The sequence below is a fragment of the Penicillium maclennaniae genome (assembly GCF_028827695.1).
Source record: "Penicillium maclennaniae strain IBT 15551 chromosome Unknown utg000007l:1.0-4884863.0:1.0-4888362.0, whole genome shotgun sequence".
NCBI classification, from domain to species: Eukaryota; Fungi; Ascomycota; class Eurotiomycetes; order Eurotiales; family Aspergillaceae; genus Penicillium; species Penicillium maclennaniae.
This window is the reverse complement of record NW_026623219.1, coordinates 1676976-1700287: the sequence shown is the minus strand read 5'-3', so window position 1 is coordinate 1700287 and position 23312 is coordinate 1676976. Positions and strand designations below refer to the sequence as shown.

At 50.4% G+C, this 23312-nt stretch overlaps 12 protein-coding genes across 12 annotated transcripts; 5 read left to right on the top strand and 7 right to left on the bottom strand.

Moving 5' to 3' along the window:
* Nucleotides 1–212: 212 nt before the first annotated feature.
* Nucleotides 213–3916, top strand: N7477_007850 (uncharacterized protein; the record flags this gene model as incomplete). Its single annotated transcript, XM_056969513.1, has 5 exons — nt 213–237; nt 293–337; nt 400–3566; nt 3619–3760; nt 3813–3916. The coding sequence occupies 5 exons, from the start codon at nt 213–215 to the stop codon at nt 3914–3916; spliced, it is 3483 nt and encodes a 1160-aa protein (XP_056819545.1).
* Nucleotides 3917–4905: 989 nt separating this feature from the next.
* N7477_007849 (coiled-coil-helix-coiled-coil-helix domain-containing protein) lies at nt 4906–5888 on the bottom strand (the record flags this gene model as incomplete). The annotated part of the gene is made up of 3 exons (XM_056969512.1): nt 4906–5167; nt 5223–5586; nt 5696–5888. 3 exons carry the CDS (start codon nt 5886–5888, stop codon nt 4906–4908), a joined length of 819 nt encoding a protein of 272 aa, XP_056819544.1.
* Nucleotides 5889–6097: 209 nt separating this feature from the next.
* N7477_007848 (thiamine diphosphokinase) lies at nt 6098–7213 on the top strand (the record flags this gene model as incomplete). Its single annotated transcript, XM_056969511.1, has 3 exons — nt 6098–6212; nt 6268–6347; nt 6431–7213. 3 exons carry the CDS (start codon nt 6098–6100, stop codon nt 7211–7213), a joined length of 978 nt encoding a protein of 325 aa, XP_056819543.1.
* A 608-nt stretch (nt 7214–7821) lies between these two features.
* N7477_007847 (uncharacterized protein) lies at nt 7822–8997 on the bottom strand (the record flags this gene model as incomplete). The annotated part of the gene is made up of 3 exons (XM_056969510.1): nt 7822–8548; nt 8618–8857; nt 8918–8997. 3 exons carry the CDS (start codon nt 8995–8997, stop codon nt 7822–7824), a joined length of 1047 nt encoding a protein of 348 aa, XP_056819542.1.
* Nucleotides 8998–9439: 442 nt separating this feature from the next.
* Nucleotides 9440–10747, bottom strand: N7477_007846 (putative mitochondrial carrier protein; the record flags this gene model as incomplete). The annotated part of the gene is made up of 3 exons (XM_056969509.1): nt 9440–9866; nt 9910–10475; nt 10547–10747. 3 exons carry the CDS (start codon nt 10745–10747, stop codon nt 9440–9442), a joined length of 1194 nt encoding a protein of 397 aa, XP_056819541.1.
* Nucleotides 10748–11205: 458 nt separating this feature from the next.
* On the top strand, nt 11206–12411 carry N7477_007845 (uncharacterized protein; the record flags this gene model as incomplete). The annotated part of the gene is made up of 1 exon (XM_056969508.1): nt 11206–12411. One exon carries the CDS (start codon nt 11206–11208, stop codon nt 12409–12411), a length of 1206 nt encoding a protein of 401 aa, XP_056819540.1.
* A 603-nt stretch (nt 12412–13014) lies between these two features.
* On the top strand, nt 13015–14845 carry N7477_007844 (uncharacterized protein; the record flags this gene model as incomplete). Its single annotated transcript, XM_056969507.1, has 4 exons — nt 13015–13271; nt 13638–13902; nt 13952–14339; nt 14412–14845. The coding sequence occupies 4 exons, from the start codon at nt 13015–13017 to the stop codon at nt 14843–14845; spliced, it is 1344 nt and encodes a 447-aa protein (XP_056819539.1).
* A 356-nt stretch (nt 14846–15201) lies between these two features.
* N7477_007843 (uncharacterized protein) lies at nt 15202–15438 on the bottom strand (the record flags this gene model as incomplete). Its single annotated transcript, XM_056969506.1, has 1 exon — nt 15202–15438. One exon carries the CDS (start codon nt 15436–15438, stop codon nt 15202–15204), a length of 237 nt encoding a protein of 78 aa, XP_056819538.1.
* A 2-nt stretch (nt 15439–15440) lies between these two features.
* Nucleotides 15441–15860, bottom strand: N7477_007842 (GNAT family N-acetyltransferase; the record flags this gene model as incomplete). Its single annotated transcript, XM_056969505.1, has 1 exon — nt 15441–15860. One exon carries the CDS (start codon nt 15858–15860, stop codon nt 15441–15443), a length of 420 nt encoding a protein of 139 aa, XP_056819537.1.
* Nucleotides 15861–18136: 2276 nt separating this feature from the next.
* N7477_007841 (uncharacterized protein) lies at nt 18137–19209 on the bottom strand (the record flags this gene model as incomplete). The annotated part of the gene is made up of 4 exons (XM_056969504.1): nt 18137–18693; nt 18756–18976; nt 19043–19060; nt 19142–19209. The coding sequence occupies 4 exons, from the start codon at nt 19207–19209 to the stop codon at nt 18137–18139; spliced, it is 864 nt and encodes a 287-aa protein (XP_056819536.1).
* A 486-nt stretch (nt 19210–19695) lies between these two features.
* Nucleotides 19696–20547, bottom strand: N7477_007840 (alpha/beta hydrolase; the record flags this gene model as incomplete). Its single annotated transcript, XM_056969503.1, has 2 exons — nt 19696–20049; nt 20131–20547. 2 exons carry the CDS (start codon nt 20545–20547, stop codon nt 19696–19698), a joined length of 771 nt encoding a protein of 256 aa, XP_056819535.1.
* Nucleotides 20548–21900: 1353 nt separating this feature from the next.
* Nucleotides 21901–23232, top strand: N7477_007839 (uncharacterized protein; the record flags this gene model as incomplete). Its single annotated transcript, XM_056969502.1, has 5 exons — nt 21901–22059; nt 22115–22151; nt 22203–22270; nt 22327–22700; nt 22788–23232. 5 exons carry the CDS (start codon nt 21901–21903, stop codon nt 23230–23232), a joined length of 1083 nt encoding a protein of 360 aa, XP_056819534.1.
* Between the last annotated feature and the right edge of the window lie 80 nt (nt 23233–23312).

Sequence of the window (23312 nt, the reverse complement as noted above, 5' to 3'; positions counted from 1 at the left end):
TCAGAGTGGGCAGCTACGTAGTGGATAAAAAGTGAACCTCCGCACCGCCTTGGGAACATCCCGCCCGCACAAGGAGCTTCAAACCCCAACCCCCCTTGTGTGCCAGGCTTCACTGCACTTACCTTCCCTTTCCCCAATGTGGCGATCACGTCACATTCATTTCTTTGACGTTCTGAAGGGTCCCCTCGATTGATAAGGCCCCGACCGCACCCATGGCCATGGACCGCCAGAGGAAAAGTATGCGAGAGCCACTCCAGGTCTCCGCGATCGGCCACTGACATCTTCTCTGTAGGGGAGCTTCGCGATTTGAACGAGCGAGCCTGGGCCGGTGAAACCGGTATGAATCTACAAGTCATTGTCGTCCTTCCTGAGCTCTGAGTAACTGACCCGTCCGCATAGATGTCTTCCCTGTCAGCAAGTCTCTTGACTCAGCCCTGAAGAAGAATACCGCTTTCATCAAACGTCTTCGTACTGGAATCAGCGCCTCAGCACAGTCCACCTTTCTATCCGATATTCGCACCCTTTCGCTGCACAAGTATCTGTCCGAGATCATCTCCGCCTGCTACGAAGGCTTATGCAAGCTCAAGACTCCCGGTGAAATCGCTGTCGGTGTTGAGATCGTCAGCGCGCTACATCAACGATTCGGTCCAGCGGAATTTACTAGGCAGATTGGTTGGTTACTCGGCCGCGGCCTGAGTTCTCCGGATAAAGCGGCTCTCAAGAATTTGACAGGCGAGCTACGCGAGCGCGAGGAAAAGGAACGTTTGTCGCGACACCGAGTTCTTCTGCGCATTGTTACAGAACTGTGGCTTGTATGTGCGCTTAGGACGTTGGATGACGTTGAGCGGCCGGAGGACCTGGGCGCTAAGACTACAGACAATGTTTCTGGAATCGCGGGCAAGTTGCCCGATGCCCCGCTTAAAAGGCCTGCCGCAGTCACCAAGGATCAAGACAAGCAGGCTGAACCGTTTCCGCTGGAGGTTTTGAAAGAGCTACTTGGACACGACCGCGATCATAGCAATTTGCCGCTTGCAGTGCTTTTCGTCAAGAATTTTAGCTGGGATATTCTCGGTGCGAAACTTGCTGAGGATGGTCGGAAGACTGTAGAGGCTGATGGCGCTACGACTACGACTGCGACTGAGCAGGAGAATACCGAGGGTGCTACTGAAGCAGCTGAAGTAGATCCGCCTTTGGCACCAGAAAAGACCCAGCAGCGCTTTAAGAACATTTTGAACAGGTACTTGGATGATGTGAAAGCCCACGTGGTTCGAGACCAGAAAGCATTGGCAAGCCAAAGCCGTCGCAACGCCGAGGCATACGTCAAGAGTGGTGAAATCTTTGAAGACCGCCAGTCGAATTTCGAGAAGCAGAGCAAATCGCTAGAGAAGCTCGTGGCCAATACTCAGGTTCTCTGCGAGGCCCTGGGGGCCGAAATGCCCGATCTAGTTGAGAAGGAAACCACTGATGCATCCTCGAGTGGGGCAATCGGCCTGGTGAAGACCACCGACTATCTTCGTGGACAGGGTGACGGCGCTGGGATCTGGGAAGATGAGGAAGAACGCCGTTTCTACGAGAACCTTGTTGACCTGAAAGGAAAAGTGCCTGCGGTTCTACTCGAAGATGGCAAGAAAAAGAAAAGCGACACAGAAGAATCCACGAAGAAGAAGTCTGATGGCGAGACCTCGGCTGAGACTGAGAAACTTGAAACATCAGAGGAAAGAGCTGATGCAGATGCAGACGATCAATCAACTGCCATCGCGAGCAAGACAGTTGGTGCTCAGGTTGATACTTTACTCAGCAAGCTTCCGGAGCTGCAAAGCAAAGACCAGGTGGATCAGTTTGCCTTAGACTTTTGTTTCGTCAATTCGAAGGCGTCTCGCAACAGGCTGGTAAAAGCTGTCTCTGATATTCCAAAAGGACGCACTGATCTTTTGCCGTTGTATTCTCGTTTGGTAGCCACCCTGGGGCAGTATTTACCAGATATTCCGCAGGGACTGACTACTTACCTCGACGAAGAATTTCGGAGTCTCCAACGGCGTAAGGCCAAGGAATTCCTGGGCCAAGTGCGCATGGGAAATGTGCGCTACCTGGCAGAATTGACAAAGTTTGGCGTGGTGCCAGAGCACATCATCTTCCACTGTTTTAAAGTTTCTCTCGACGATTTTTCTCGGATGAACATCGAAATCATCGGAAACCTCTTGGAAAACTGCGGTCGTTACCTGTTACGTAACCCTGAGACTGCACCAAGAATGGCCTCTTTCTTGGAGACGCTGAGCCGAAAGAAGGCCGTTCAGCACTTGGCTCAGAACGAGCGCATGGTCATTGAGAATGCTATTTACTATGTCGACCCGCCGCCGAGGCCCGCCATCCAGCAGAAAGAACGCACTCCAATGGAGCAATATATTTGCCGACTCATCTACCTGGACATGAACAAGCGCAACTACACTAAGATCCTGAAGACTGTCCGCAAACTCCACTGGGAGGAGCAGGAAGTTGTTGAAATCCTGGAGCATGTTTTCAGTAAGCCGGTCAAGGTGAAATATGGCAGTATTCATCTTCTGGCAATTCTTGTGAGCGCTCTCTACCGGTATCACCAGGACTTTGTGATCGGCATTGTCGACAACGTCCTGGAGCAAGTCATCTTGGGCCTGGAGCAGAACGACTTCAAGTTCAACCAGAAGCGCATTGCCGAAATAAAATATCTGGGTGAGCTTTACAACTACAAGATGATTGACTCTCCTGTCATATTTGATACGCTGTACCGCATCGTCACTTTCGGCCACGAAGGCGGAACCCCAGTTCCCGGAAAACTCAGCTTGTTGGATCTCCCTGATGACTTTTTCCGAGTTCGTCTGGCCTGTACGCTGCTTGATACCTGTGGCCATTGCTTCGATCGTGGATCAGCGAAGAAGAAGCTAGACTTCTTCCTTACTTTCTTCCAGTATTACCTCTTCACCAAGGATCCAATGCCCATGGACGTGGATTTCCTAGTCCAAGATACTTTTTCTTCCCTTCGACCCGCATGGAAGCTAGCTACCGACCTCGAAGAGGCAACTCGTCTCTTCAGCGAGGCAGTCGCTCAAAATTACAACATGCCCGACTCCGAGCGCCCCATCGAGCCCGACGAGGAAGACGCTGAGAGCAGCTCCTCAGACGAGGGCTTGGAAGATGATGCGATGCCCGAGATCGAAGAAGAAGGTGAATCGAGCGACGAAGCTGAGGCTGAAACATCTGGTCCCAACCCGGAAGGTGAAGACGAGAGCGACTCTGAAGATGAGCATATTGTTGTTACACGCCAGGAGGAGGAGCGGGATCCCGCAGCTGAGGCCGAGTTTGATCGCGAGTTTGAGAAGATGATGGCCGAGAGCGTGGACTCTAGACGCTTCGAGCGCAAGGCTGTCTTTGATATTCCTCTGCCAATGAAGCGTCCTCCTCGCGACGCTACATTGGCCGAGTCCGCTGAATCTGCTGAGGCTTCGTCTGAGGCTCCCACGCCTGTGCCGGAACCGTTTGCGCCTAAGACCATGGCATTCTCTCTGATGACAAAGAAGGGGAACAAGCAGCAGGTAAGGATGAATCGACCTTAGAACTTAAGCAAACCAACCTAAAGATTTATAGACTCGCACCATCGACCTGCCATCCGACTCAACGTTCGCTGTTGCTATGCGCAGCCAGCAAGCGGCTGATCGGGAAGAGCAGCAACGCATCAAGAACCTCGTGCTGAACTACGAGGCAGCCAACGAACCCGAGCCTGTTGAGAGTATGTCCCCCACCTATGAACTGAACTTGATCTCTCCTAACATAAACCAAAGCCTTTGAAAAACGCATCCCTGCCAACCAGCGAGTCGACAAGTCTGCAGCAAATCGCAGCGCCTTCCGGTCCCGCAAGCTCCAACTTAGCGATGTGAACTGGTAATAAGTGTATCGAATTATGGAACACGAACATAAGCATGCTTCCTTGTATCTGCCTATGCTTACACGGCATATCGTCTGCAACGGATGACGAAATTCGCCTCGCCGAGGATCTTCATCTTTTCTTGTACAGACTATATGTGCTGACTACCATCCATGAAGTTGCCAGTTTCCAGTGTCCTGGACATACGACTTCAACCTCCTCGAAGCGCATCTTCAAAGCCGTCAGTCAGTCAGTCAGTCGTCATCCACGACTTTGTGGACGCCTTATGGATGAACAGTATCTTACCAGACATACTGGCGTCGGCCTATATCTTCATTCGTAAGAGTGAAGCAGCCTCGCCGCCCTGGTGTCTACCGTCAATGGCCGAGATAGGTTCAGGGAGACGAGGAGATGACGAGAACGAGGATCAGACGAGAATGAACAACACGACCCGATGCCTATGTTTCCCTATCTCAAGGCGTCTTTCATTGTTATGCTGTAGAAGCAATGCCAATACTTTTTCCTTACAATTTACTCAATACGACGTATTCTCTCACATCATCTATTGTGGTACCTTCAAGTGGTGTGAATCTTACTGCTAGTTATTGATATTTTATAGGCTAGTGACTTCACCAACTCGATCAATGGACTATTCCCCATCACCCAGCATATGACATAGATATCATGAGATGAGGAGGCAAAGAAATTCATGATGTAACAGGTCTATTCTATCTCACCTCTTTCGGTGTCCGAAACACAAAGAAGCACAGGGCATACCAATACACTAAGTTACATGGTGAGACAAAGAGTGGGAACATAGGATCGCAGAACGGGGGAATGGAAATGCTGAGAAGATCGTGGGAGAGGAGAATGCGAGTCAAGGGCGGAAGACAGCGAGGGCTTTAGGTTATATAATACACGCACCCGATCCCTGTCGACAAGCATTGCAAGCGGTCAGCGAACAGCGCATAGCGCACTGGGTCGTGGTCAGAGATGCGGGAATAGTGCACTTAGTTCTTGTCCTCGGCGTCATGGGCGGCCTTAGGGACAAGGGCCTCAGACTCGGCGTGCTCGCCCTTTTCGGCGTTGTCGGCCTTCATCTGGGCGTGGACTTCCTTGGCGCGGGCGCGCTGCTCTTCGGGGTGTGAGGAGGTGTCAGTCTCGGTGGCGGAGGAGGCTTGTTCGGAAGGGGCGGCGCCACCCTCGACTTCATCGTCCTCCAGCTCGGCGCCGTACACCTCAGGGTGTTGACGGAAGCAATCTTGCATGCTCCTGCGGAGTCGTTAGTTTTGGCTTCGAATCTGCTAAGAATGGCATAATCACGTACTTGAACTTGTCAATGCACTCGATGCCCTTGGGCTCCTCCTGGGAATACACGAAGCAGCTAAAGGCGGCCTTGAACTCCTCTCCGCACGGCCCGTGGGCCATGCCGCCTAGGCACGGGCAGTCCCAGTTGATTTCACCAGTCTCGGGGTTGAACGCAGCTGACTCGTCCATCTCATCGACATCTTCGGCAGTCACAGTACCCTGGGGCTTCTCCTCAGGCTTCTCCTCGGACTTGTCAGCCCCGGTGGCAGCAGGCTTCGGCTGAGACCGGGCGGTCTGTTCTTGGCGGATCTTGGGGGTAATTGAGTCAAGGGTAGGGAGGGAAGAGTCATCGACGTGCTCCTTCTTGGAGTTTAGGATAGAGACTATAAGGATGACGAGTTAGCACACTTCCAAAGCCATTGGCCCAAAATGCGACTGTTCCGAACACCACGCGCCTCAGGTATGGACGGGAAAAATGGTGACATGACATACACGATGGCTCCTGGGCGAATGCACTGCTGGTGTTGTAATAGTAGACAGCACCAACGGCCAGACCCAGGCGAACAGCAGTATTCTTCCAGCTTCTCGACTTCGGCGCCGGACCGGTGCTTATCAATCGGGTGCTCGCCGGGCCACGAGCGACAGTAGGCGCGCGGGCAAGCGCGCGGGCGGCAGGACGGAACATTATGGTGAGGATGGCACGAATCCGCGAAGGACCTCCAGAGGACGAGGGAGGGGGAGAAGAAGGAAAGAAGGTGACCGCGGAGATGAAGTTGAGTGGGAAGAGAAGTGGAGGCCTGAGGTTGGAAGTTGCCGCCAGCCAGTCACGTTGCGTAAATCGCAGTTGCACGCGACTCCCCTTCAACTTTCAGCAAATATCCGATATCAGTCTTCATGGAGTGGGATCCAAGTCGCTTCTTTCGCGTCACAGGGAGTCCGTCTCCCTATGCGCTGCTCATTTTGAATCAGCCAATTAATGAGAGCGCATTTGGTGTCTTAAGTGAACATGGTGTGTTGAGTCTTATCTCTTGGCTCTATCGTTCGCCATTCTGACTGCTGTCTAGCATCTTACATCATCTGCGCCGACGGCGGCGCCAATCGTCTATATGATATGATGAAGAAGCGCGGAAGAGAAGCCACAGAAGTGGGTACATTTGCTAGCTCAAGGCGCCTCTGGTCTGGGCAAGTGTCTTCCATCTGTGTGAACGCATGAGCTGACAGCACTAGTTACCCGACCGGATAGTCGGCGATTTGGACTCTTTGCGTCCATTGGTGCGACAGCACTATGAAAAGCTGGGCGTGTCCGTGGTGGAAGACCCAGATCAATATTCAACAGACTTCACCAAGTGTTTGAAGTATCTTAATGGGCATGTCGCAGAGATTATCGCCTCTCCTAGACAGCAGAAGTTAGACTCTATTGCAAAGCATGGCAACGCACTTGGAGATGTACAGGCCCAATCAGCACATCCTCCGACACTTGAGATCGTGATATTGGGTGGCCTAGGTGGCCGTGTCGACCAGGCCTTCTCACAGATCCACCATCTGTATATGATGACACAGAACCAACGAGAAATCCGCGAAGCTAATCAGGCCAACACTGATAGCCAAACCAATAAACCTGTTGCGGGTGGAAACCTCTATCTCGTCTCCGAGGAGAGCATTACATTCATTCTGCAAGAAGGGAAAAACATCATCCGCACACCGGCAACCAAGCGCCCATATATCCAAGCTGAATCTTCCAAGTCACAAGCGGATGACAGCGAGACATTGCGGAAACGCAAGCGTGATCAAGAAGCAGAGTACTTCTTCGAAGAGAACATCGGTATCATTCCTATCTCTGCAGCTGCCTCGATCACTACGAAGGGATTTGAATGGGACGTGGAGGACTGGCGAACCGAGGTTGGAGGGCAAATCTCAACGAGCAACCACATCCGCGCGGATACGGTGGAAGTTGAGACATCGGTGCCGGTCCTGTTCACAGTGGAACTGGCAGACCGGTTGAAGAGGTGAAAACCCCCTTCTGTCGGGCAAGTCTGGACCAAATAAGTTTTATAGATACTATAATGCTCCTTGATACCCTTTATAGACTCAATCAAGACCAAGCGCATTAAAGAGGCCAGAAACACAAATTCACAACCCTACAAGGCGGAACCAAGAGACACCAAGACCAAAAATAACCCAAACCCCGGCGCCTTATCTGGCTGAAACGAAAGACCAAGAAGATAAAAGGGGACAACAAACAAAATCCCGATATCACATATCGCATCACCGCATATCCCAGACTAAGTCTCGAACCCTAACCCGTGAGCTCTTTTGAACAAGGGACAAAAGAAGGAAAGCATGAGGTGAGGATCCCACGACGATGCCTCCAAACAAGAGGATATCAACCAAGAATGGAATATCCCCGTCTAGGTTATGAGCCCAACTAGGATACTGCGAACCAAAGGGGGAAGGGAACAAGAATCAGGACAAAACAACAGCAGATTTCGCGCCCTCCGACACTGTTCATTAAAAAAAAAAGGGAAAAAGAAAAAAAAGCCCCATGCTGGTTTGCATACCAACAATCCAACGCCTATACACACACCAGGGCAAACGCAGCAAAGCCCACGACCCACGACTCACGAACGCCGCAGGATAGCCTCGTACAGAGTCCCGATAACACCGATAGCAGTTCCGGTCAACATTCCCTTCCAGCGACCAGGAACAACAGCATCGACCTTAAGAATAGTGTAGTTGCTGAAAAGATCAAAGTAGTTGAAGTGCTCCACAAAGACCTTATACACCAGCAAAGCCTTCGCAATGTTAAAGGTGAGCGGGTCAAAGCTAGCTCGAGTCGAAGCTGAACGAGTCCGACGAACTGTCTGCCCACCAGTCGCAGCCATCCAGCTCAAGTTAATGAACCAAGCCGCGATCAAAGGCAGCACGACACTGGTAAGCGCCCACAGCGTCAACGTAGCCCAGAATTCGCCGGTGACCAGCACAAACACGTCGGGAACCTTGATCATAATCTCTGGCAGGTGAATCGCGTCCACAGCAGGGGTGTTGGTAAGATGGCGCATAGGGAATAGTGACTTGATCACGCTGGACCCTTCTAGACAGATAAGGATGGTCTCGACGGCCTTGAGGCTGCTCAGCATTGCGCGCACGCTGTACGAGTGCTCCAGGAAGCCACTATGGTCCCAGGCGTTCTCCAGGCCCTCGCGCATCTTGGCGGTTTGGCGGTCAATGCTGGCGGCCACCAAGGCCGGCGAGGCGGGGACATCGAAAGATGCTCGCGGAGTGCGGACCGAACTGGGGGTGCGGCTGGGCTTGGGGACAACGGCGTTGGTGCTCTCGTCAGAGGAGCTGTCGCATGAGTTAGTAAGATGTCGCAAGGTGGCGCGCAACGCACAAAGAGGGGGAGAATGGACGTACGGTTCGCTCTCGACTTTGGCCTTGGGCTTGCGGCCGGGGGTCTTCTTGACTGGGGAGATCTCGACCTTGGCCTCGGACATGCGCTTGGACGGCGTCTTCCTGGGTGTTTTGCCGGGTGTGGCGACGCCTAGGCGCTCGTAGAATTTGCTGAGCTTGCTGTCGGACATGAAGATGGAACTGTTGTCGCTCAGGTGCTTATCCAGCGCAATTGCGAGATCATTCTTGTTAAAGTCCTCATATCTATATCGCTTTGTTAATATGTGCGGGCGCACGCGACAAGGGTAAACAAGGTAAACATACTCTTGGAGATCGGTGCGCTCGGCAAAGTCGACGAGGTCAGGCTTGCGCAATGACTTAAGATAAGGTAGGCCGCTTGTCATGGTGGGCGGGTAGAGTACACGATAGATCGAGGATCAGAGATAATGGCCAATGCATCAAACGAGATACATGTAATTTCAATTCAGTAAGAGGGGAGGATGTAGATGCAAGGAGGGGGGTTCCGGTGTTTACGCGGATCGCCAAAACAAAACACGCTAGCGCGTCTTTGTTCGACCTCGGAATTCTTGAACACTTTGGAGTCGGTGGTTTCCCCCTAACTTGGAAAGTCATATTAAATGTTGTGCTTTCTTTAATTCTATGTATCGTGATCTGAATCAAAAGCTATGGCTATGGTACACGGGTCCCGAAGAGGGCGACCTTCTATGTCTATCACAAAGGGAGATGGGAGTATACAAAACAAAGCACTCCCCAATACTTCAAAGAAATCGTCCAAACGCCGTTCCAATGAATGAAGTTCCATCAAATGCAGGTTAAAGAGGTTCTTCAGAGTGGCGTTTCCGCTTGAAGCCCTTGCCAGGACTCGAGTTGCTTGAGGAGGTATTGATACATGACCAGCATGGTTCCACTCTGGATGCTGGTCCACACACCACGCGGGCCGACACCGCGGAACCATCCCGCTAATCCCTCTGTGCGGTAGATCATCCTCAGGCCCGTGAATACGGAAGATGTATCTAATCGCGGTGTACCCGGGGTGTGACCGAGGTGGAGGGTGATGAGGTGGAAATCGGTCGCGAGTGGGGATGTGACCCGTGGGAATGCGATGATCCCGCGTGGGGTCTGTGATCGCCATTGTGTTTCGTGCTTGTTGACCCGGTGGAAGGCTCGATATGATTCACTTGTGTTTGAATGCGTGTTTTGACAACGTCGAGCGGACAGGTAATGACACCAGCCATCCCGCCGGCGGTCGCGGCTGTCAAAATTTCCAATCCCAGGCCAATATCTCGCTTGCCGACCCATTCTTGGCCAAGGCCTGTTCTTGTTCGTAGAAAGCGAATTGCAGAGCTGAGAACGGCAAGTCGCGGAATATGGTCGCCTTGTAGCCGTGGAACAAGGCCGAATATCCTTCTCGCCGCACGATGGTTCGGAATGCATCGGTGGTGCCGTGATAGTTGTATCCTGAGTGGAAGTGCGGGTTGTTGTATCGGCCCTGCAGCTGAAGTCGGGTTTTAAGCACCTCGGACGGCACGTAGACAACTGACGCAGCCAAGTCCGCAAAGAAACCACCGGATAGGTACGCCACGCTGGGGTTGATCCCAGAATCCAACATCAACCTCTTGGTGAACTCGTACACTCCGAAGAATATTACGGTACCTGGAAAGGATCCTAGGAAAGCCGGCGTGACTCCACTGTATAATCCGCGGCAGAGTCCTTCTTGTCGGTAAATTGTCGCGTATGATGAACCCATCGATGTGTATTTGGGTGGAAAGGTCGGATCGCCTTGTTGCCTTGTCTTGACTGTATCCAACGAATGCATTAACATATCACCACAGCAGCCTCCGATACCACCTGCTAGCATTGCCTGCAGATTGAAGTCATGTTAGCTCCCTGAGATCCCGTTGGGCAGTGTCTACCATCGGAATTGAGTCGTACATGAAGATATGGCGGACGGGGCTCCTCCTCTATTAAATCATCCTGCGCATGGCGGGCGGCGCCGCCGGACATTATCTGGCCATCGAAGCCGAATGTAGGCTGGTTTAGTGTGGAGCCAGCAAGATCATGTGCATTACTCGTGTTTGAGTCCGAGTTCTCTGTTGTCGAGAACAGGCCGAGCACTCGCGAGGTCAGGCTCATGGCAATATGGGCCGAGACTCCCGCGATTTCCGCCGGGGCCTTCGAAAGATGATTGGGGGTGCCGAATAAAAAGATAAAAGGAGCAGCCCCCGGATAGGTGTTAAGGAGTGACAAGAAAAAGGGTAAGTGAATGGGAGATCACTCCGTGTATCTCGGGAGCCGAATCAAAATTCTGGTCGGCGGTGTTTTTCTTTTCTCCGCCTCCGCCCTGCCTCAGGCAGCATATGCGTCATCGCCGGGTCTATGAACTGCCTGCCGAGACCGCCTGCCCTAAATCACAGTGGGTATAGAAGCATCGGCTCAAGCACCGCTTGTCTCAACCTCGTATCCCCTTGTCTCCTGCCATGGGCTTGACAAACAAATCGATTGATAAGCTATTCCTACATATATCAAAATTTTCAACTTAACTTTCCTCCTTTAGCCACTCCCTATAGCGTCTCCGATTCAAATTGCGTACCATGGCGTGCGTCAATAGGCCCAGTGCCTTAATCGGCCTTCCAGCGGAACTTCTGTTGTTGATCTCAGATCTCCTATCACCAGCTGATATAGCATGCCTTGCAGTCTGCAACAATAGACTGATGGTCTTATTTGCTTCCGATGACAGTGCCACAATCAATGGCCGATTACCAAAAGGTCTCCCTGGAGATATGGAAGACGAGAGATCTCTCTTTTTGACCCGACTCTCATTCGACATACCCGGCTATTATCTTTGCTCTGTTTGTTTAAAACTTCATATTTGGTCGAAAGTTCCATCTCCAGCAAAATTCGAGCCCCTGAAATGCTTCTCGTCTCTGGATGTTGAGGATCATGAAGACCGCTGGTTAGTCCAAGGCCTCGCAGGTCTATACTACCCAGCATGGTGTCGCTATCAACTGCAATTTACTCATGTATACCTGGCTATGAGACGCTTTTATCATGGGTTACAATACGGCATCTCCACAGACTCCCTCTTCCACACAGAGGTACGAGTTGATCGGCTACGCAGTAACAGCACACCACAATCATCAAATTTATCAGCCTTGACCCCGGAAGAAAAGCACCTTAGCGAAAACAAGACAAGCCTCACCTCAATCGAAGCCCGAGTTTGCCCGACAGCTCCCAGCCTATGCTTGCGCATTCAAGGCTTGGCAGTAGTGAGGCGTCAAAACGCATCCAGGTTACTCCCGCAGGGAAACACCGTCTGGGTATGCGGACATATCACAAACGCGACGCCGAACTTTTCAGAGCGTGTTAGCTCTCACATTTCAGCGTATAGCTCTGGTGCGCCAAAAGCAGCCGAATATGGAAAGTGTTCCAAATGTAATACAGAATGGCATGTTGAGTTGCGCGACTTGGGGACTCATGATGTGAGCTTAATATTTACCCGATGGATTGACGTTGGCCCGGGACTTTCTCCTGAGGATCCTAGGTGGAGGTCGCTTTTACTGTATCAGAATGAGTACGAGGTTGATCCCCAGGACGTTATCTTCAGTCCTCGGTTACGGTTCGAGAGTAGCTTGGTGGAAGGTGGTTCGAAGAAGACTATGTCAGATGAAGAGTTGTATCTACGAAATGTTTCGTTTTTGGAGGAGAAAAGATACATGGCTGCGGGAGGACCTACTGCAGCAGGATCAACGCACCCTGAGTCTCGACGCCGTCGCTCTTCTGGCTGTGTGATCATGTAAATAGGATATGCGTGGCCGAGGTGTATATATGAATGTAAATTCCGTAACATATAGCAAAGATGTCTCGGACGATCTTCATTTGGAGTTGCACGATGGTCGCATGGGCTGAGATAGAGTTCTGCAGTACCTAGAGCTAGGATAATGCATCAGGAATTGACGTATTCCTCCAGATGCAACAGAGATATCTAGCTGTAGATCATTGGGAGTGAGCAACAATGGAAAAATCTTGCGAATTGAGGGCGGACACGCATACAAACAATTGCTCCGGTCGTTTCTATGCCCATCATTCTAATATCTAGAAAGTATAAGTTTCGTCCTTAGATCGCGGCTTGTGCGAAGTGGGGCTAGGGCGGTCCATGTTGCTCAATCTAATCGTACCTTAACCAATGAATTCTTCAGATAAGCATCGATCTATCAAAAACGACTAGTAGTGTATTACACCACATGCATCATGGCGCGTGAAACTCAAGAGTTGCAGCTTACGCCGGTGTGTGCTTGAGGCGATTGTGTTGCTGGCCGCAATGTAAAAATGCACTTAAATTATGGAAACCTGTGACTCTCATCGAGGCATCTTTCATCCACTTATTCTCACACGTCTACATAATGGGTGATATCGCTTCGGTTCATTCTCACCTATTCCAGGAGGGACTGCCTCATTGGCTTCAGAAGAACCGCTTTAATAAAACCGACTTTTCGATACCTAAATTAGCAACAATTGTTGATGAGAAACATTTGAAAGTGACCGTGTTGATCCCCGCCAAGGAAGTTGCAGCTACGATAGCCGAGGTCATCAAGAAAGCCGTTCGCCCATTAATCGACGCCGGTGTTGTTCACGAAGTATTTGTGATTGACGCAGCATCGTAAGTTGGAACTGGTCAGATCGCGAAAGAGACTGGTGCACAGGTTCCTCAACGGGCCGACATTTCAACAGAGCTAGGTCCTAGCAAAGGAAAAGGCGAGCCTCTTTGGAGAGGAATTCTTTCGACTGGAGGAGACATCATCGCTTTTTTGGATGGAGATACCGAGGATCCCGTTCCAGCTCATCTGGTGGGGATCTTGGGGCCCCTGATCGTCTCTGATAACATTCAGATGGTACGAGCTTGTTTCGACCGCCCCTTCAAGGCACAGACGGGCTGTGTGAGCCATATGATGGCGGGAGAGTGACTGAGCTTCTCGCTCGTCCCGTCTTAAACAGGCACTGGCCTGAGCTGGCTGGATTCAGACAGCCACTGGCGGGTGAATTTGCAGCCAGGCGAAGTCTCGTTGAAAAAACTCCATTTTCCTGTGGGGTACGGAGTTGAGATCGGGACCTTGATCGATGCATACCGTCTTGTCGGTCTCAGTGCTCTTGCAGAAGTCGATGTTGGGCAGAGACAAAACTTCCATAGGCCTCTTCGGGACCTTACGACCATGGCAGGCACTATCCTAGCGACTGCAGAAATGCGTCTTGGGAAGGGGGAAATCTGGCACGGAAAGGATGTTTATACCATGGTTGGATGACTATCAGGATATTGACATGATCGAACGACTGCCTGTCGAGGATTATCGATCCAGCCAAGGGAGTCATCCATGTCCACCAATTGTCGTTGTGGAGGGGGTTCGCATGTTCCGCGACATTGGCGGTAGTCCTGTGTCAGGTCTACGAAAGGGCTTGGTCTTTCGCAGTGGCGACCCATCGACAATGACCCAGCTTGGTTTAGCGAAAGTACTTGAGCTGGGAATTGAGAAAATCTTCGATCAACGAAGCCCTATTGAGTTCGAAGGTCACCATTCAGTCCATGGAGCGAGCCATCAGTCTATGTTGGCACAAGAGACCTCGCCTATATACCCCCTGACCGATATTGTGATGTTGGGATCCCTCGAGTGGTCGTCCCTGTATTCGCAGATGAAGAATGGCACCAAGACCGGCGAAACTCCCGTCTTCGCCAGTATTTCAGTGCTGCTGAGGTGAATATCCGACGCACTTAGCATCATACAACACTACTAACTTAAGTATCAAGGCTATGCCGAAGCATACATGCACGTTCTCCGTTCAGGCGCAATATCTTTTCTTCCTATTTTCCACCATCTAGCCCAGCCAAAGCCTTCGCCAATCCTGGTACATTGTACCGCTGGGAAAGACAGAACCGGTGTGACTTCTATGCTGATAATGCTTCTGGCTGGCTTCAGTCATGACTCCATCGCCGATGCATACGCTCTCAACAATCTGGACAGCAAGCGAACGTGGGGGGTTCAGGCTACCAGGAGGCTTCTGGCACAACCAGGATTACGTGGGAACATTGATGCTGTTGAGAATATCGTGCGCGCGCAGAATTCATACATGCTGGCGACATTGCGGAGGTTTCAACAGGAGATTGGCACTATCGATGCTTATATCAAGAGCTTCTTGAAATGGACGATAGCACGAATGGTGGTATCAAGACAAACCTGTTGAGATCATGATAGCAATTCATCAAGGAATTCAGCTTGGCTCTCGCGCGTCTGTTCTGACACTTGGTCGACAGACGGAATTGAAAGATGAGCGATATGAAGAGCGCGGATTTTATTCTCCTAGATTCGAGAGAACTAGAGAAACAATCATCTTCCACGAGTACAATGTTAATACGTTAAGAAAAGACTTTTTGCATAAGAACCACTTATAAGTTAATGTCTTTCTCTATTTCTTGCACTCACATCGACATGTCCATTGCGGGAAGTCGCTTTCAACGCGCTTTACTCATTCTATGTGTAGAGTATCTATCTAAGGACTTTCTTGGGGCCTCTAACTCTTCACTTTCGATGAAAACACCCCTACCTGGAAGGGAAATACCGGAATCCCACAAGATTCACAATACCCTTCGAGGCATCCTCGCTCCCCTCAGTCCACTCTCTGAATTTTTCAAATCCCGCTTTTAGCAGGACCTTCTGACTCGGAACATTGTCTTTCTCTGTGACTGCAATAAGATGTTCATCCATCTCACCTTCACCGGCAGCCATCTCCTGCTTAACCCTGAAGTCTTGTTCCGTCCTCGGCAATTCACCCCACATTCTTAGCCATGCACTGAGAAACTCAGACCCCAATCCACGGCCCCAAAATTCCTGTCGAAGCATATATCCAACTTCTGGCCATCCATGCGCCGCAGGAAAAGGTGACAGCCTCCGACACCGATGAATTCGCCCGTTTCTTTTAAACAGATAGCGCAATTGAAGGAGGCCGCGTCATTTGGCGGCAAGAAGAGATTCAACTTTGATCGAGTTTCCTCGATATATCGGTCAATACGACCGGCCGCTGTCCATTGCATGACATCCTCTTGCCTTCGCAACGCGTATAATGCTTCCAGGTCTGTTGCTTGAAGAGCCCGGATGATCAGGCGATGCGTTGTCACTGTGGCCCGCTCACTGTTTGGGGGGAGCGGTGATGTTGGCAGCAGTGATCTCACGGTCACGAAGTTTGTTCCCTCGGCAGACATGACGACACCGTTGACTTCTCAGTTACTGTAGAGTGTCTGGAGTTGCTGAGTCTGACACGTGGGGTTGTTCCGATAATCCCGAGCAAGACAAAGATGAAATCGAGATGAGAAAACCTCGATGTAGGTTTTTCTTTTCAAAAACAGAAAAGAAAAGGGAAGAAAAACCCTGTGGTTGGGAATATTGAGGGAAAAAAGTGGGAGACAGGGACAGGAAGGCTCTTTTAACCCCTCCTGCTACATCGAGGCTCAGGCAGCAGTCTACCCAGAGCTTCTACCAGATGCATCCTCCAAAGATCGATGCTAGATGATGAATTCAGTCAAGCCTACGACAACAAAAACAAACAGAAACATTCTTCAAGTGGCCGAATCCCCAGGAAAGCCATGTGCCCAGGTTAAGGGGCATACGCATGGAACCAGTGTGGGTGAGTGTGACAAGCGAGCCGCGTTCCGATAACACGTCGGTGCCACTTTCATAATAGCCTTAGATGCCACGAAGTAGCTGAAAGACTCCATGTCTGTTCTATGGAAGAATATCTTGGGAGCCTCGTCTCATCAGGACCCCCAGAGTTGGCTTTGACTTCTAATGTCCCGACCCCAAGCCTCGCATCCCAGTCCACCGATTCACTTTGCCGTGGAGCTGATAATTCTTTAGAAGAGACATTCGAATCCATCACATCAATTCTAGTCGAGCTCCTCGAACCCAAAAACTTCTTTCGTAGACTCAAACACCCGAGCAATGAAAGCCCTGTAACAGTGCAGCAACGGCCGCATAAGCACTAGGCACGCACATGCAACGCCCAGATTGAGCTCTAGAAGCGCCCAAGTAACCTCGAAAGCATTACTGCCTATCGAGCTCATTAGCAAAAATATATCCCAGGCCTGAAGATAGCCAACCGGTGAAGTTTTCTACCTGGTAATGGAAAATTTGGACAACGCGCAGTATCCCAAACACACACACCCTATCACCAATCAGTACAACCCCAACAGCCATCCCCAGAGCGAAAGACATCCTCAAGAGCCGGTTTCCAGGTTGTCGCTCGTCGACTAGATTATCGAAGAAAAAATGAGATAGTGTCCACCTCGACAAAGGGCGATTGCAAGCGCCATGAGTACACTACTCCAGTGGGCAGGTTCTTGTTAGGTAGATTTTGTTCTTATTTCGAGAATTCTGGTCTGAAGGGCAATAAGAGCACTTCGGACTCGGTAAAGGCAATGGACAGAGTCTGTTCGGAATAATTGATTTTGAGCGTTTTTTCGATCATGCATTGGGAAATATATTTCTATAATCATAGAGCAGCGGATACGGTGTTGGCTTTGAAAGTGGTGAGATCGCCATATCATATCTTGGCCATAAGATCGTAGCATGTATAATGCAGACGAGCTCGCTTCAAATACAACTTCAGAGACAAAGATCAGGTAATTGCATGCGAAACTAAAGGCTTCAGGATCAAAAAAAAAAGACGACAAAGGAAGAAAATGGCAAAAAGAAATCTTGCCCTCAGCCAGGATCGAACTGGCGACCTTCGGATGGCAATCCTGTTATCAGGACCGTCAAGGTGCGATGCTCACAATATGAGACCGACGTCATAACCACTAGACCATGAAGGCATTTGATAACGTGATCGAGACTTTAATGCACTATCATCCTCAATTTATGACGGCTGGCTCAAGACACTCAGCTTTTTGTGTTGCGTGTCGCGTTGCCTCGGAATCATCATAGGCTCAAAAAGACTAACTGGAATCCACGACATCATGAAGTAGTCTAATAAGTGAATGCAAGACATAACAAGACAATAACCGTATGTAGCCTACAAGCACGAGAGCAATTGGCCGGGAAGTTGATCTGGAAGCTTATCTCGAGCCGCCAGATAAGAAAAGCCAGAACCGGAAAATACTGTCGTCATCACTGCGTTTTTCTGTAGAGATAGTATCAAAATGAAGCACGACTGGTATACTGGCTATGAAGTGCAAAATGAAATGGCTTTGCGGATTTCTAGACAAAAAGAACAGAGAACATGGCGTTGCGTTGCGTATAGCATCATCAGGGCGGGATTCCTCCACGTCCGCCTCTTTTCTACAAAACAGCCTCCTCGGTCCGTGTTTAAACAAACCCTCACCCCCTCCTCCGAAACAGTCGGGGAAAGGCCACAATCCCAATCACCCTTCTGTTGTAATGGTAAATACATAGTACCGTTATCTTCCGTTTCGAGGTCGTAACGATGTGAATGCAGGCGAGGCTGAGCTCACATGCTAGTCACGAGACCGGTGCGATCAATTTACTGGGGCTTCTTGGCAGCGGTGGGGCCAGAGATGTAGCGGCTGATATCAGTGGCTTCGTAACCCTGGCGCACCAGACCCTTGACAGTCTCCCAACCCTGACGAATCTGAGGAGGAGTGCTCTGGTGAGAGATGGAGGCGTCGGCGCGAGCAGTGATCTGGCGGACGGCCTGCTGGACAAAGGAGCTCTGGGCGTAGCGAGCGCGGAAGAATGCAAGGTAGATGACCAGCAGAACCCAGCTACCCTTGGAGAAGGTAATGGCAGACAGCACCAGGCGGAACAGGAGTAGGATCTCAAGGCTGGCGACGACACCCATGCTGGCATCGTAATACTGCTTGATGAAGCGGCCAATGGTCTCAGCAAGAGGATTCTGCTTGCTGGGGGTCTTGGAGCTCGGGGAGCCAGGCGACGTAGGCCCAGAGGCTCCCTGAGGGGGCTGCAGGGTGGGGATCAGGTACATGCGGGTGTAGGTCGCGACGTGGAAGACCGAGTACACGCTGAAGGGCAGGAGGGCCAAGATGATCTGGCGGGAGTACAGCCAGACGAGAGCCATTCCTACGGCATGATCTCGTCAGTTTTCCGAGTCACAACCCAATTCTTATCGTCCAGTCACTTACCGAGGTATTGAACGTTCTCATCGGAGATGAGCTTTGCCAAGATGGTAGGAACATTGCCCTGGACACCGCGGGCAAAGTGGCCCTTGTACACGACAATGCCGTAGGTGACAGCGGCCGAGATGAACGCCAAGCGATAGGAGAATCGGGCCCATGTAGAGTAGTAGTTGAAGATGATGAAGGAAATAGAGTAGCGGAAAACGGAGAGCAGGAGCATCAGGTGCCTGGAATACGGTCAGCGATGCCGACCTTCGGAAGAGTGCGTCGAAGGTTCTCGAGTGACGACATACCCAATGAACCAACCAAACCTGCAGCGAGATATGAATTAGTACTTGTCCATCTAGCATTGAAGTTGCATGGAACTGCATCAAGCCGCCAGGGAGACATACTGGAGGGTCTGAGCGAGAGCCTTCAGCCTATCGGCCAAAGGCAAGGTCGCGGGAGGAGGAGGAGCCATGACGGTGTGTCTCGAGATTCCGGGCGCGGAAAATTAGGGAGAGATGAAAAGGTTCCGGAGGTCGAGGAGGATAGTTCTGGAGCAAGGGAAGGGAAAAAAAACAGAGAGATCGGAAAGAGGTCGCGGAGGAGGCTGGGAAGCGGGGAGAGTTGTGTGTTACCCGTGCTTTCCACTTTCCAGCTCGGGAGCTTCGCTCTCCGCCTTCTGCCGTAGTGACGTCGAGAGTCGGAATGATGCAATCAGAAACTAGTTTCTATAAAGAATGGCAATTGATTATTTACGGTTCTTGTTTAACCAATCCAAGAGTGATGATTTCTTGTTTTTTGCGTGAAGGAAATACAATTTCGAACACTGGTCTTCATGTTTGTGCTCCTCAACTGTGTGGATCCGCTAAAATTCAGTGTGATCCTATGCCATCCTCGGCTTATCTAGCCTCTTGTATCGACATCATCTCATTGCTACAATGCCAAGTGCATGTATATCCTCTCATTCAGTAGTGATGCCACTCTGGGCACGACCCTCCTTCAATGCCAGCTCAAGCGCCTCAATGACCTGGTCAGGCACACTCAAGAAGGCTGAATGAGAACCGTCGGTGTGGAAAGTGACCGGGTTGCCAAGAACCTTAGCAAACGCCTCCTGGAAGGCCAGAGGCAGGGCTTGATCCTTATCACAGAAGAGATACATACTGGGCATATCGTGCCAGCACTCATATCCAACTTTCTCCAAGAAGGTTTGTGTGGGTTGACCTTTCAGCTTGGCAATCGCCATTTGTTGGGCCTCAGGTGTCATGTCGTGATAAAAGACGGTCTCTTGCTGCGACGAGTAGGTATAGCCGTCGTCCTATGGAACATCATCAGCATACTAGAAACCAATCGGGACACTGCAGTGGCAAGCGATGTCAGTGATTTAAAGAGTACTGACATTGGGGAGCATCCAGGGAAGCCAGTTGCCGCCGAGCATATCGAGCAAGGACTGACCCTTGGGAGTAACGAAAGCTGCCATCCAAACAACCATGATCACTCCGCCGGAAGAACCGGCCTTGGAGCGCTGAGAGTAACCAAGGCCCTCGACGGCGTTAGCTCCGACCATCCCACCATACGAGTGTGTGACAAGGACGATCTGGCGTCCCTTGTCCGCCAATTTCCGAAGGAACTCCTTGGTAAATTCGATATCGGCATGGAGACCCTTATTCGGAGGAATTGCGCCAACAGATGGGGTTGGAACAGCCTCAGTATCGAATCCCTTCTGGGAGAGCATCTCCCGGATACCATCGAAGGTATCCGCGGTGTGCCATGCACCGGGCACAAAGACAAAGATAGGCTTCTCAGAACCAGACATTGTGACGGTTTGCGACGTGGCAGATTATATGAAGTGTTCCTGAAAATCCCAAGGCCAATTTTCAGCGTAAAAAAGCAATAAGAACGGATTTCTTCGGTTCTTCAAGGAAACCAGGAACTTTAATCTAAGCACCCACGTTTTCCTCGTCTTGCCCCCTACCACTGCCCCCTACCACAGCACTGGGAGCCTCTAGTACTTTTGTCATCATTCACTAGACGAGGTATACCTTTACAGGATCACGGGATATCTCGAAGGATTCCTTCGGCGCGCTTGGCGGTGGAGTTCGGACATATGAACGGCCTATTGTAAGCTGCGTAAATTGTGAAGTATACCATTTTCGTATGGGATCATCAGATCACAATGTGGCCGCCATTGGACTATGAATTAGCGACGGACGCAGGGACCTCAAGTTGATCTATGATATTCTCGGAAGTTGGCCGTAGCCAACGGACCATCAAGCTCCGTGGTCCACACACGGCAGTCAAGGACAGATCCGCTGTCAGTGAGTCGATATGTCGCCTCGACATTCTCTTATGGGTCGCGAAACACTGCCTAACCGTGTTAGGCAGTTACGAAAGCGGTAATGTCGTCGATAATCACCTAGCTAGGTTTAGCGTGTTACTAACTTCTATGAACGTATTGGTATTATAGCCAAAAATTACCTATAATTAAATTCTGCCGGGTTTAAAATCCCTTTCTCCCTATTTCCTTTATTCCCCTATCTCCACCATATAGTGATTCTATATTAAAATAGAATATTTAGAGATATTCTTTATAGATTCAGAAGATAAAGTTGTTTAAAAAGAACGAAAAGATAAACAAGATAAAGAGATATCCTCTAGGTATTCCCTAGGTACCTAGTAGATATCTTATTTGAAGTGATATTATATAGGAAAAGAGCGGTGAGAGAGGCGGACGGTAAGAGGATTGTATGCCAAGGAAAAAAATGGGGTCGTTTGCATTAAGTCACTAGGCCTAAATAGGTAATTGATGACCTAATGTTGTACGACCCACATATGAATATGCAGCTGAGCTAAGTCCTGGCTGTCAGTGGCTTCCGCTAGGAAGCATAAAGAAATTACCTGGAGAAGGATGCTGACTTTTCATCGGTAAGTCGACGTCTGATTTGACGAAGCATAGGATCGCCCAAGTGGCGACCGTTTTTGACAGGTGGTGGACATGTCCTTTTGTCTCAGAGACGGCCTCTAGCCCTGCGCCGTTTTGTCGTGTCATCAGGGGTGGTGTAGAAATAGCCGTCAAGTCGACTGTGGGAAGCGACCTTTCTTGATTTTATTTTTCCCTTTCGGTGGAACATGCTCAATGAACTCGGACTTGGAAGACTGAGCGGGTAGCATGTCGAGTGATATGCATGATAATCGGCAGGGCCAATATCGGGCCGGGACCATCTCGATGACCGTGCTAGGTGCAGTATTTGTTGCTTTGAGATTTTTGTCAAGATGGAAAAAGGGAGTGAGCATCGGCTGGGATGATTATTTGGTGCTGGTGTCACTGGTGTGTTCCACGAGTTCTTCGTGAAGATCTAATTGACTGGGATGTTTCCACATAGGGATTCTTGTTCGCAGTTTGCGGTCTCAATCTCTCCAGTGAGTAGACGAGCAAGTAACGATCTCATGATATCCGACTAATCGCGCCAGTGATCGAATATGGCATGGGACTACACGCAGATGTGTTACCGGTCAAAAATTTGGTGATGATTGCAAAGGTATGAGCCAAGCAATGATTGAACAGTATTCGAGAGTTGACATGATCTTCCCGCAGTTACTCATGGCCTTTGAGTGTGTATACTGCACTGCGGTAGGAATCGTCAAGATTTCGATTTTGCTGATGTACGCGCGCATTTTCCCCACACGAGAATTCCGCATTGCAGCATACATTATAGGCTTCATTGTTGTCTCATGGGTTATCGCCATCATCTGTGTCAGTGTCTTTCAGTGCACACCGATTGCAAAAGCCTGGGATACAAGTCTTCCAGGGACATGTATCAACCTCAAAGGATCGTTCATCGGAAACGCAGTACCGAATATCCTAACCGATGTCGCGATTTTGTCTCTTCCGGTACACGTTGTTTGGAGGCTGCAGGCCACTCTTGTCCATCGGCTGTCTGTGATTGCTGTTTTCCTGTTGGGTAGTTTGTGCGTGCTAAACCCTCCCTTCCTCCCCCTCCAGGCATGATCGTGCTGGTTATGAGTGATCAGAACCTAACGAGTACCTCTCAACAGCGTGATTTTCACAAGCGCCTATCGATTCTCAACCCTTTTCAAATTCGAGCCGACTGATGTATCCTGGACCCTCGCGGAAGCTTGCACCTGGTGTCTGATCGAGACCTCAAGTGGAATCATTTCCGCCTGCATGCCGACACTGCGCCCATTGTTCGTGATGCTCTCATCCAAATTCGGAAGTCGCTATGGAACATCAAAGACACGAACAACAGATGGCAAAACATCCGCCCTACGCAGCTTCGGAACGGATGGTACGGCCCTGCGAAGCTTCACAAGAGACGGAGCGGCCTTGAGACCAGGGGATGAGTCTTCATCCAAGTCACACGTGCAAATGCATGTTAGCCAGGACGACTTGAGCGATGAAGTACCACTGAACACGATCATGGTGACACGCGACATGCAGTGGCAGGAAACAACATTTGATGGTACGCGCCGATGGACATGAGGCATTCCTAGAACTCGTCATTTATACATCCCTAATTAGAGTCTTCAGTGAAAGAGGGTATACGCTCTTCCTGCCACCCG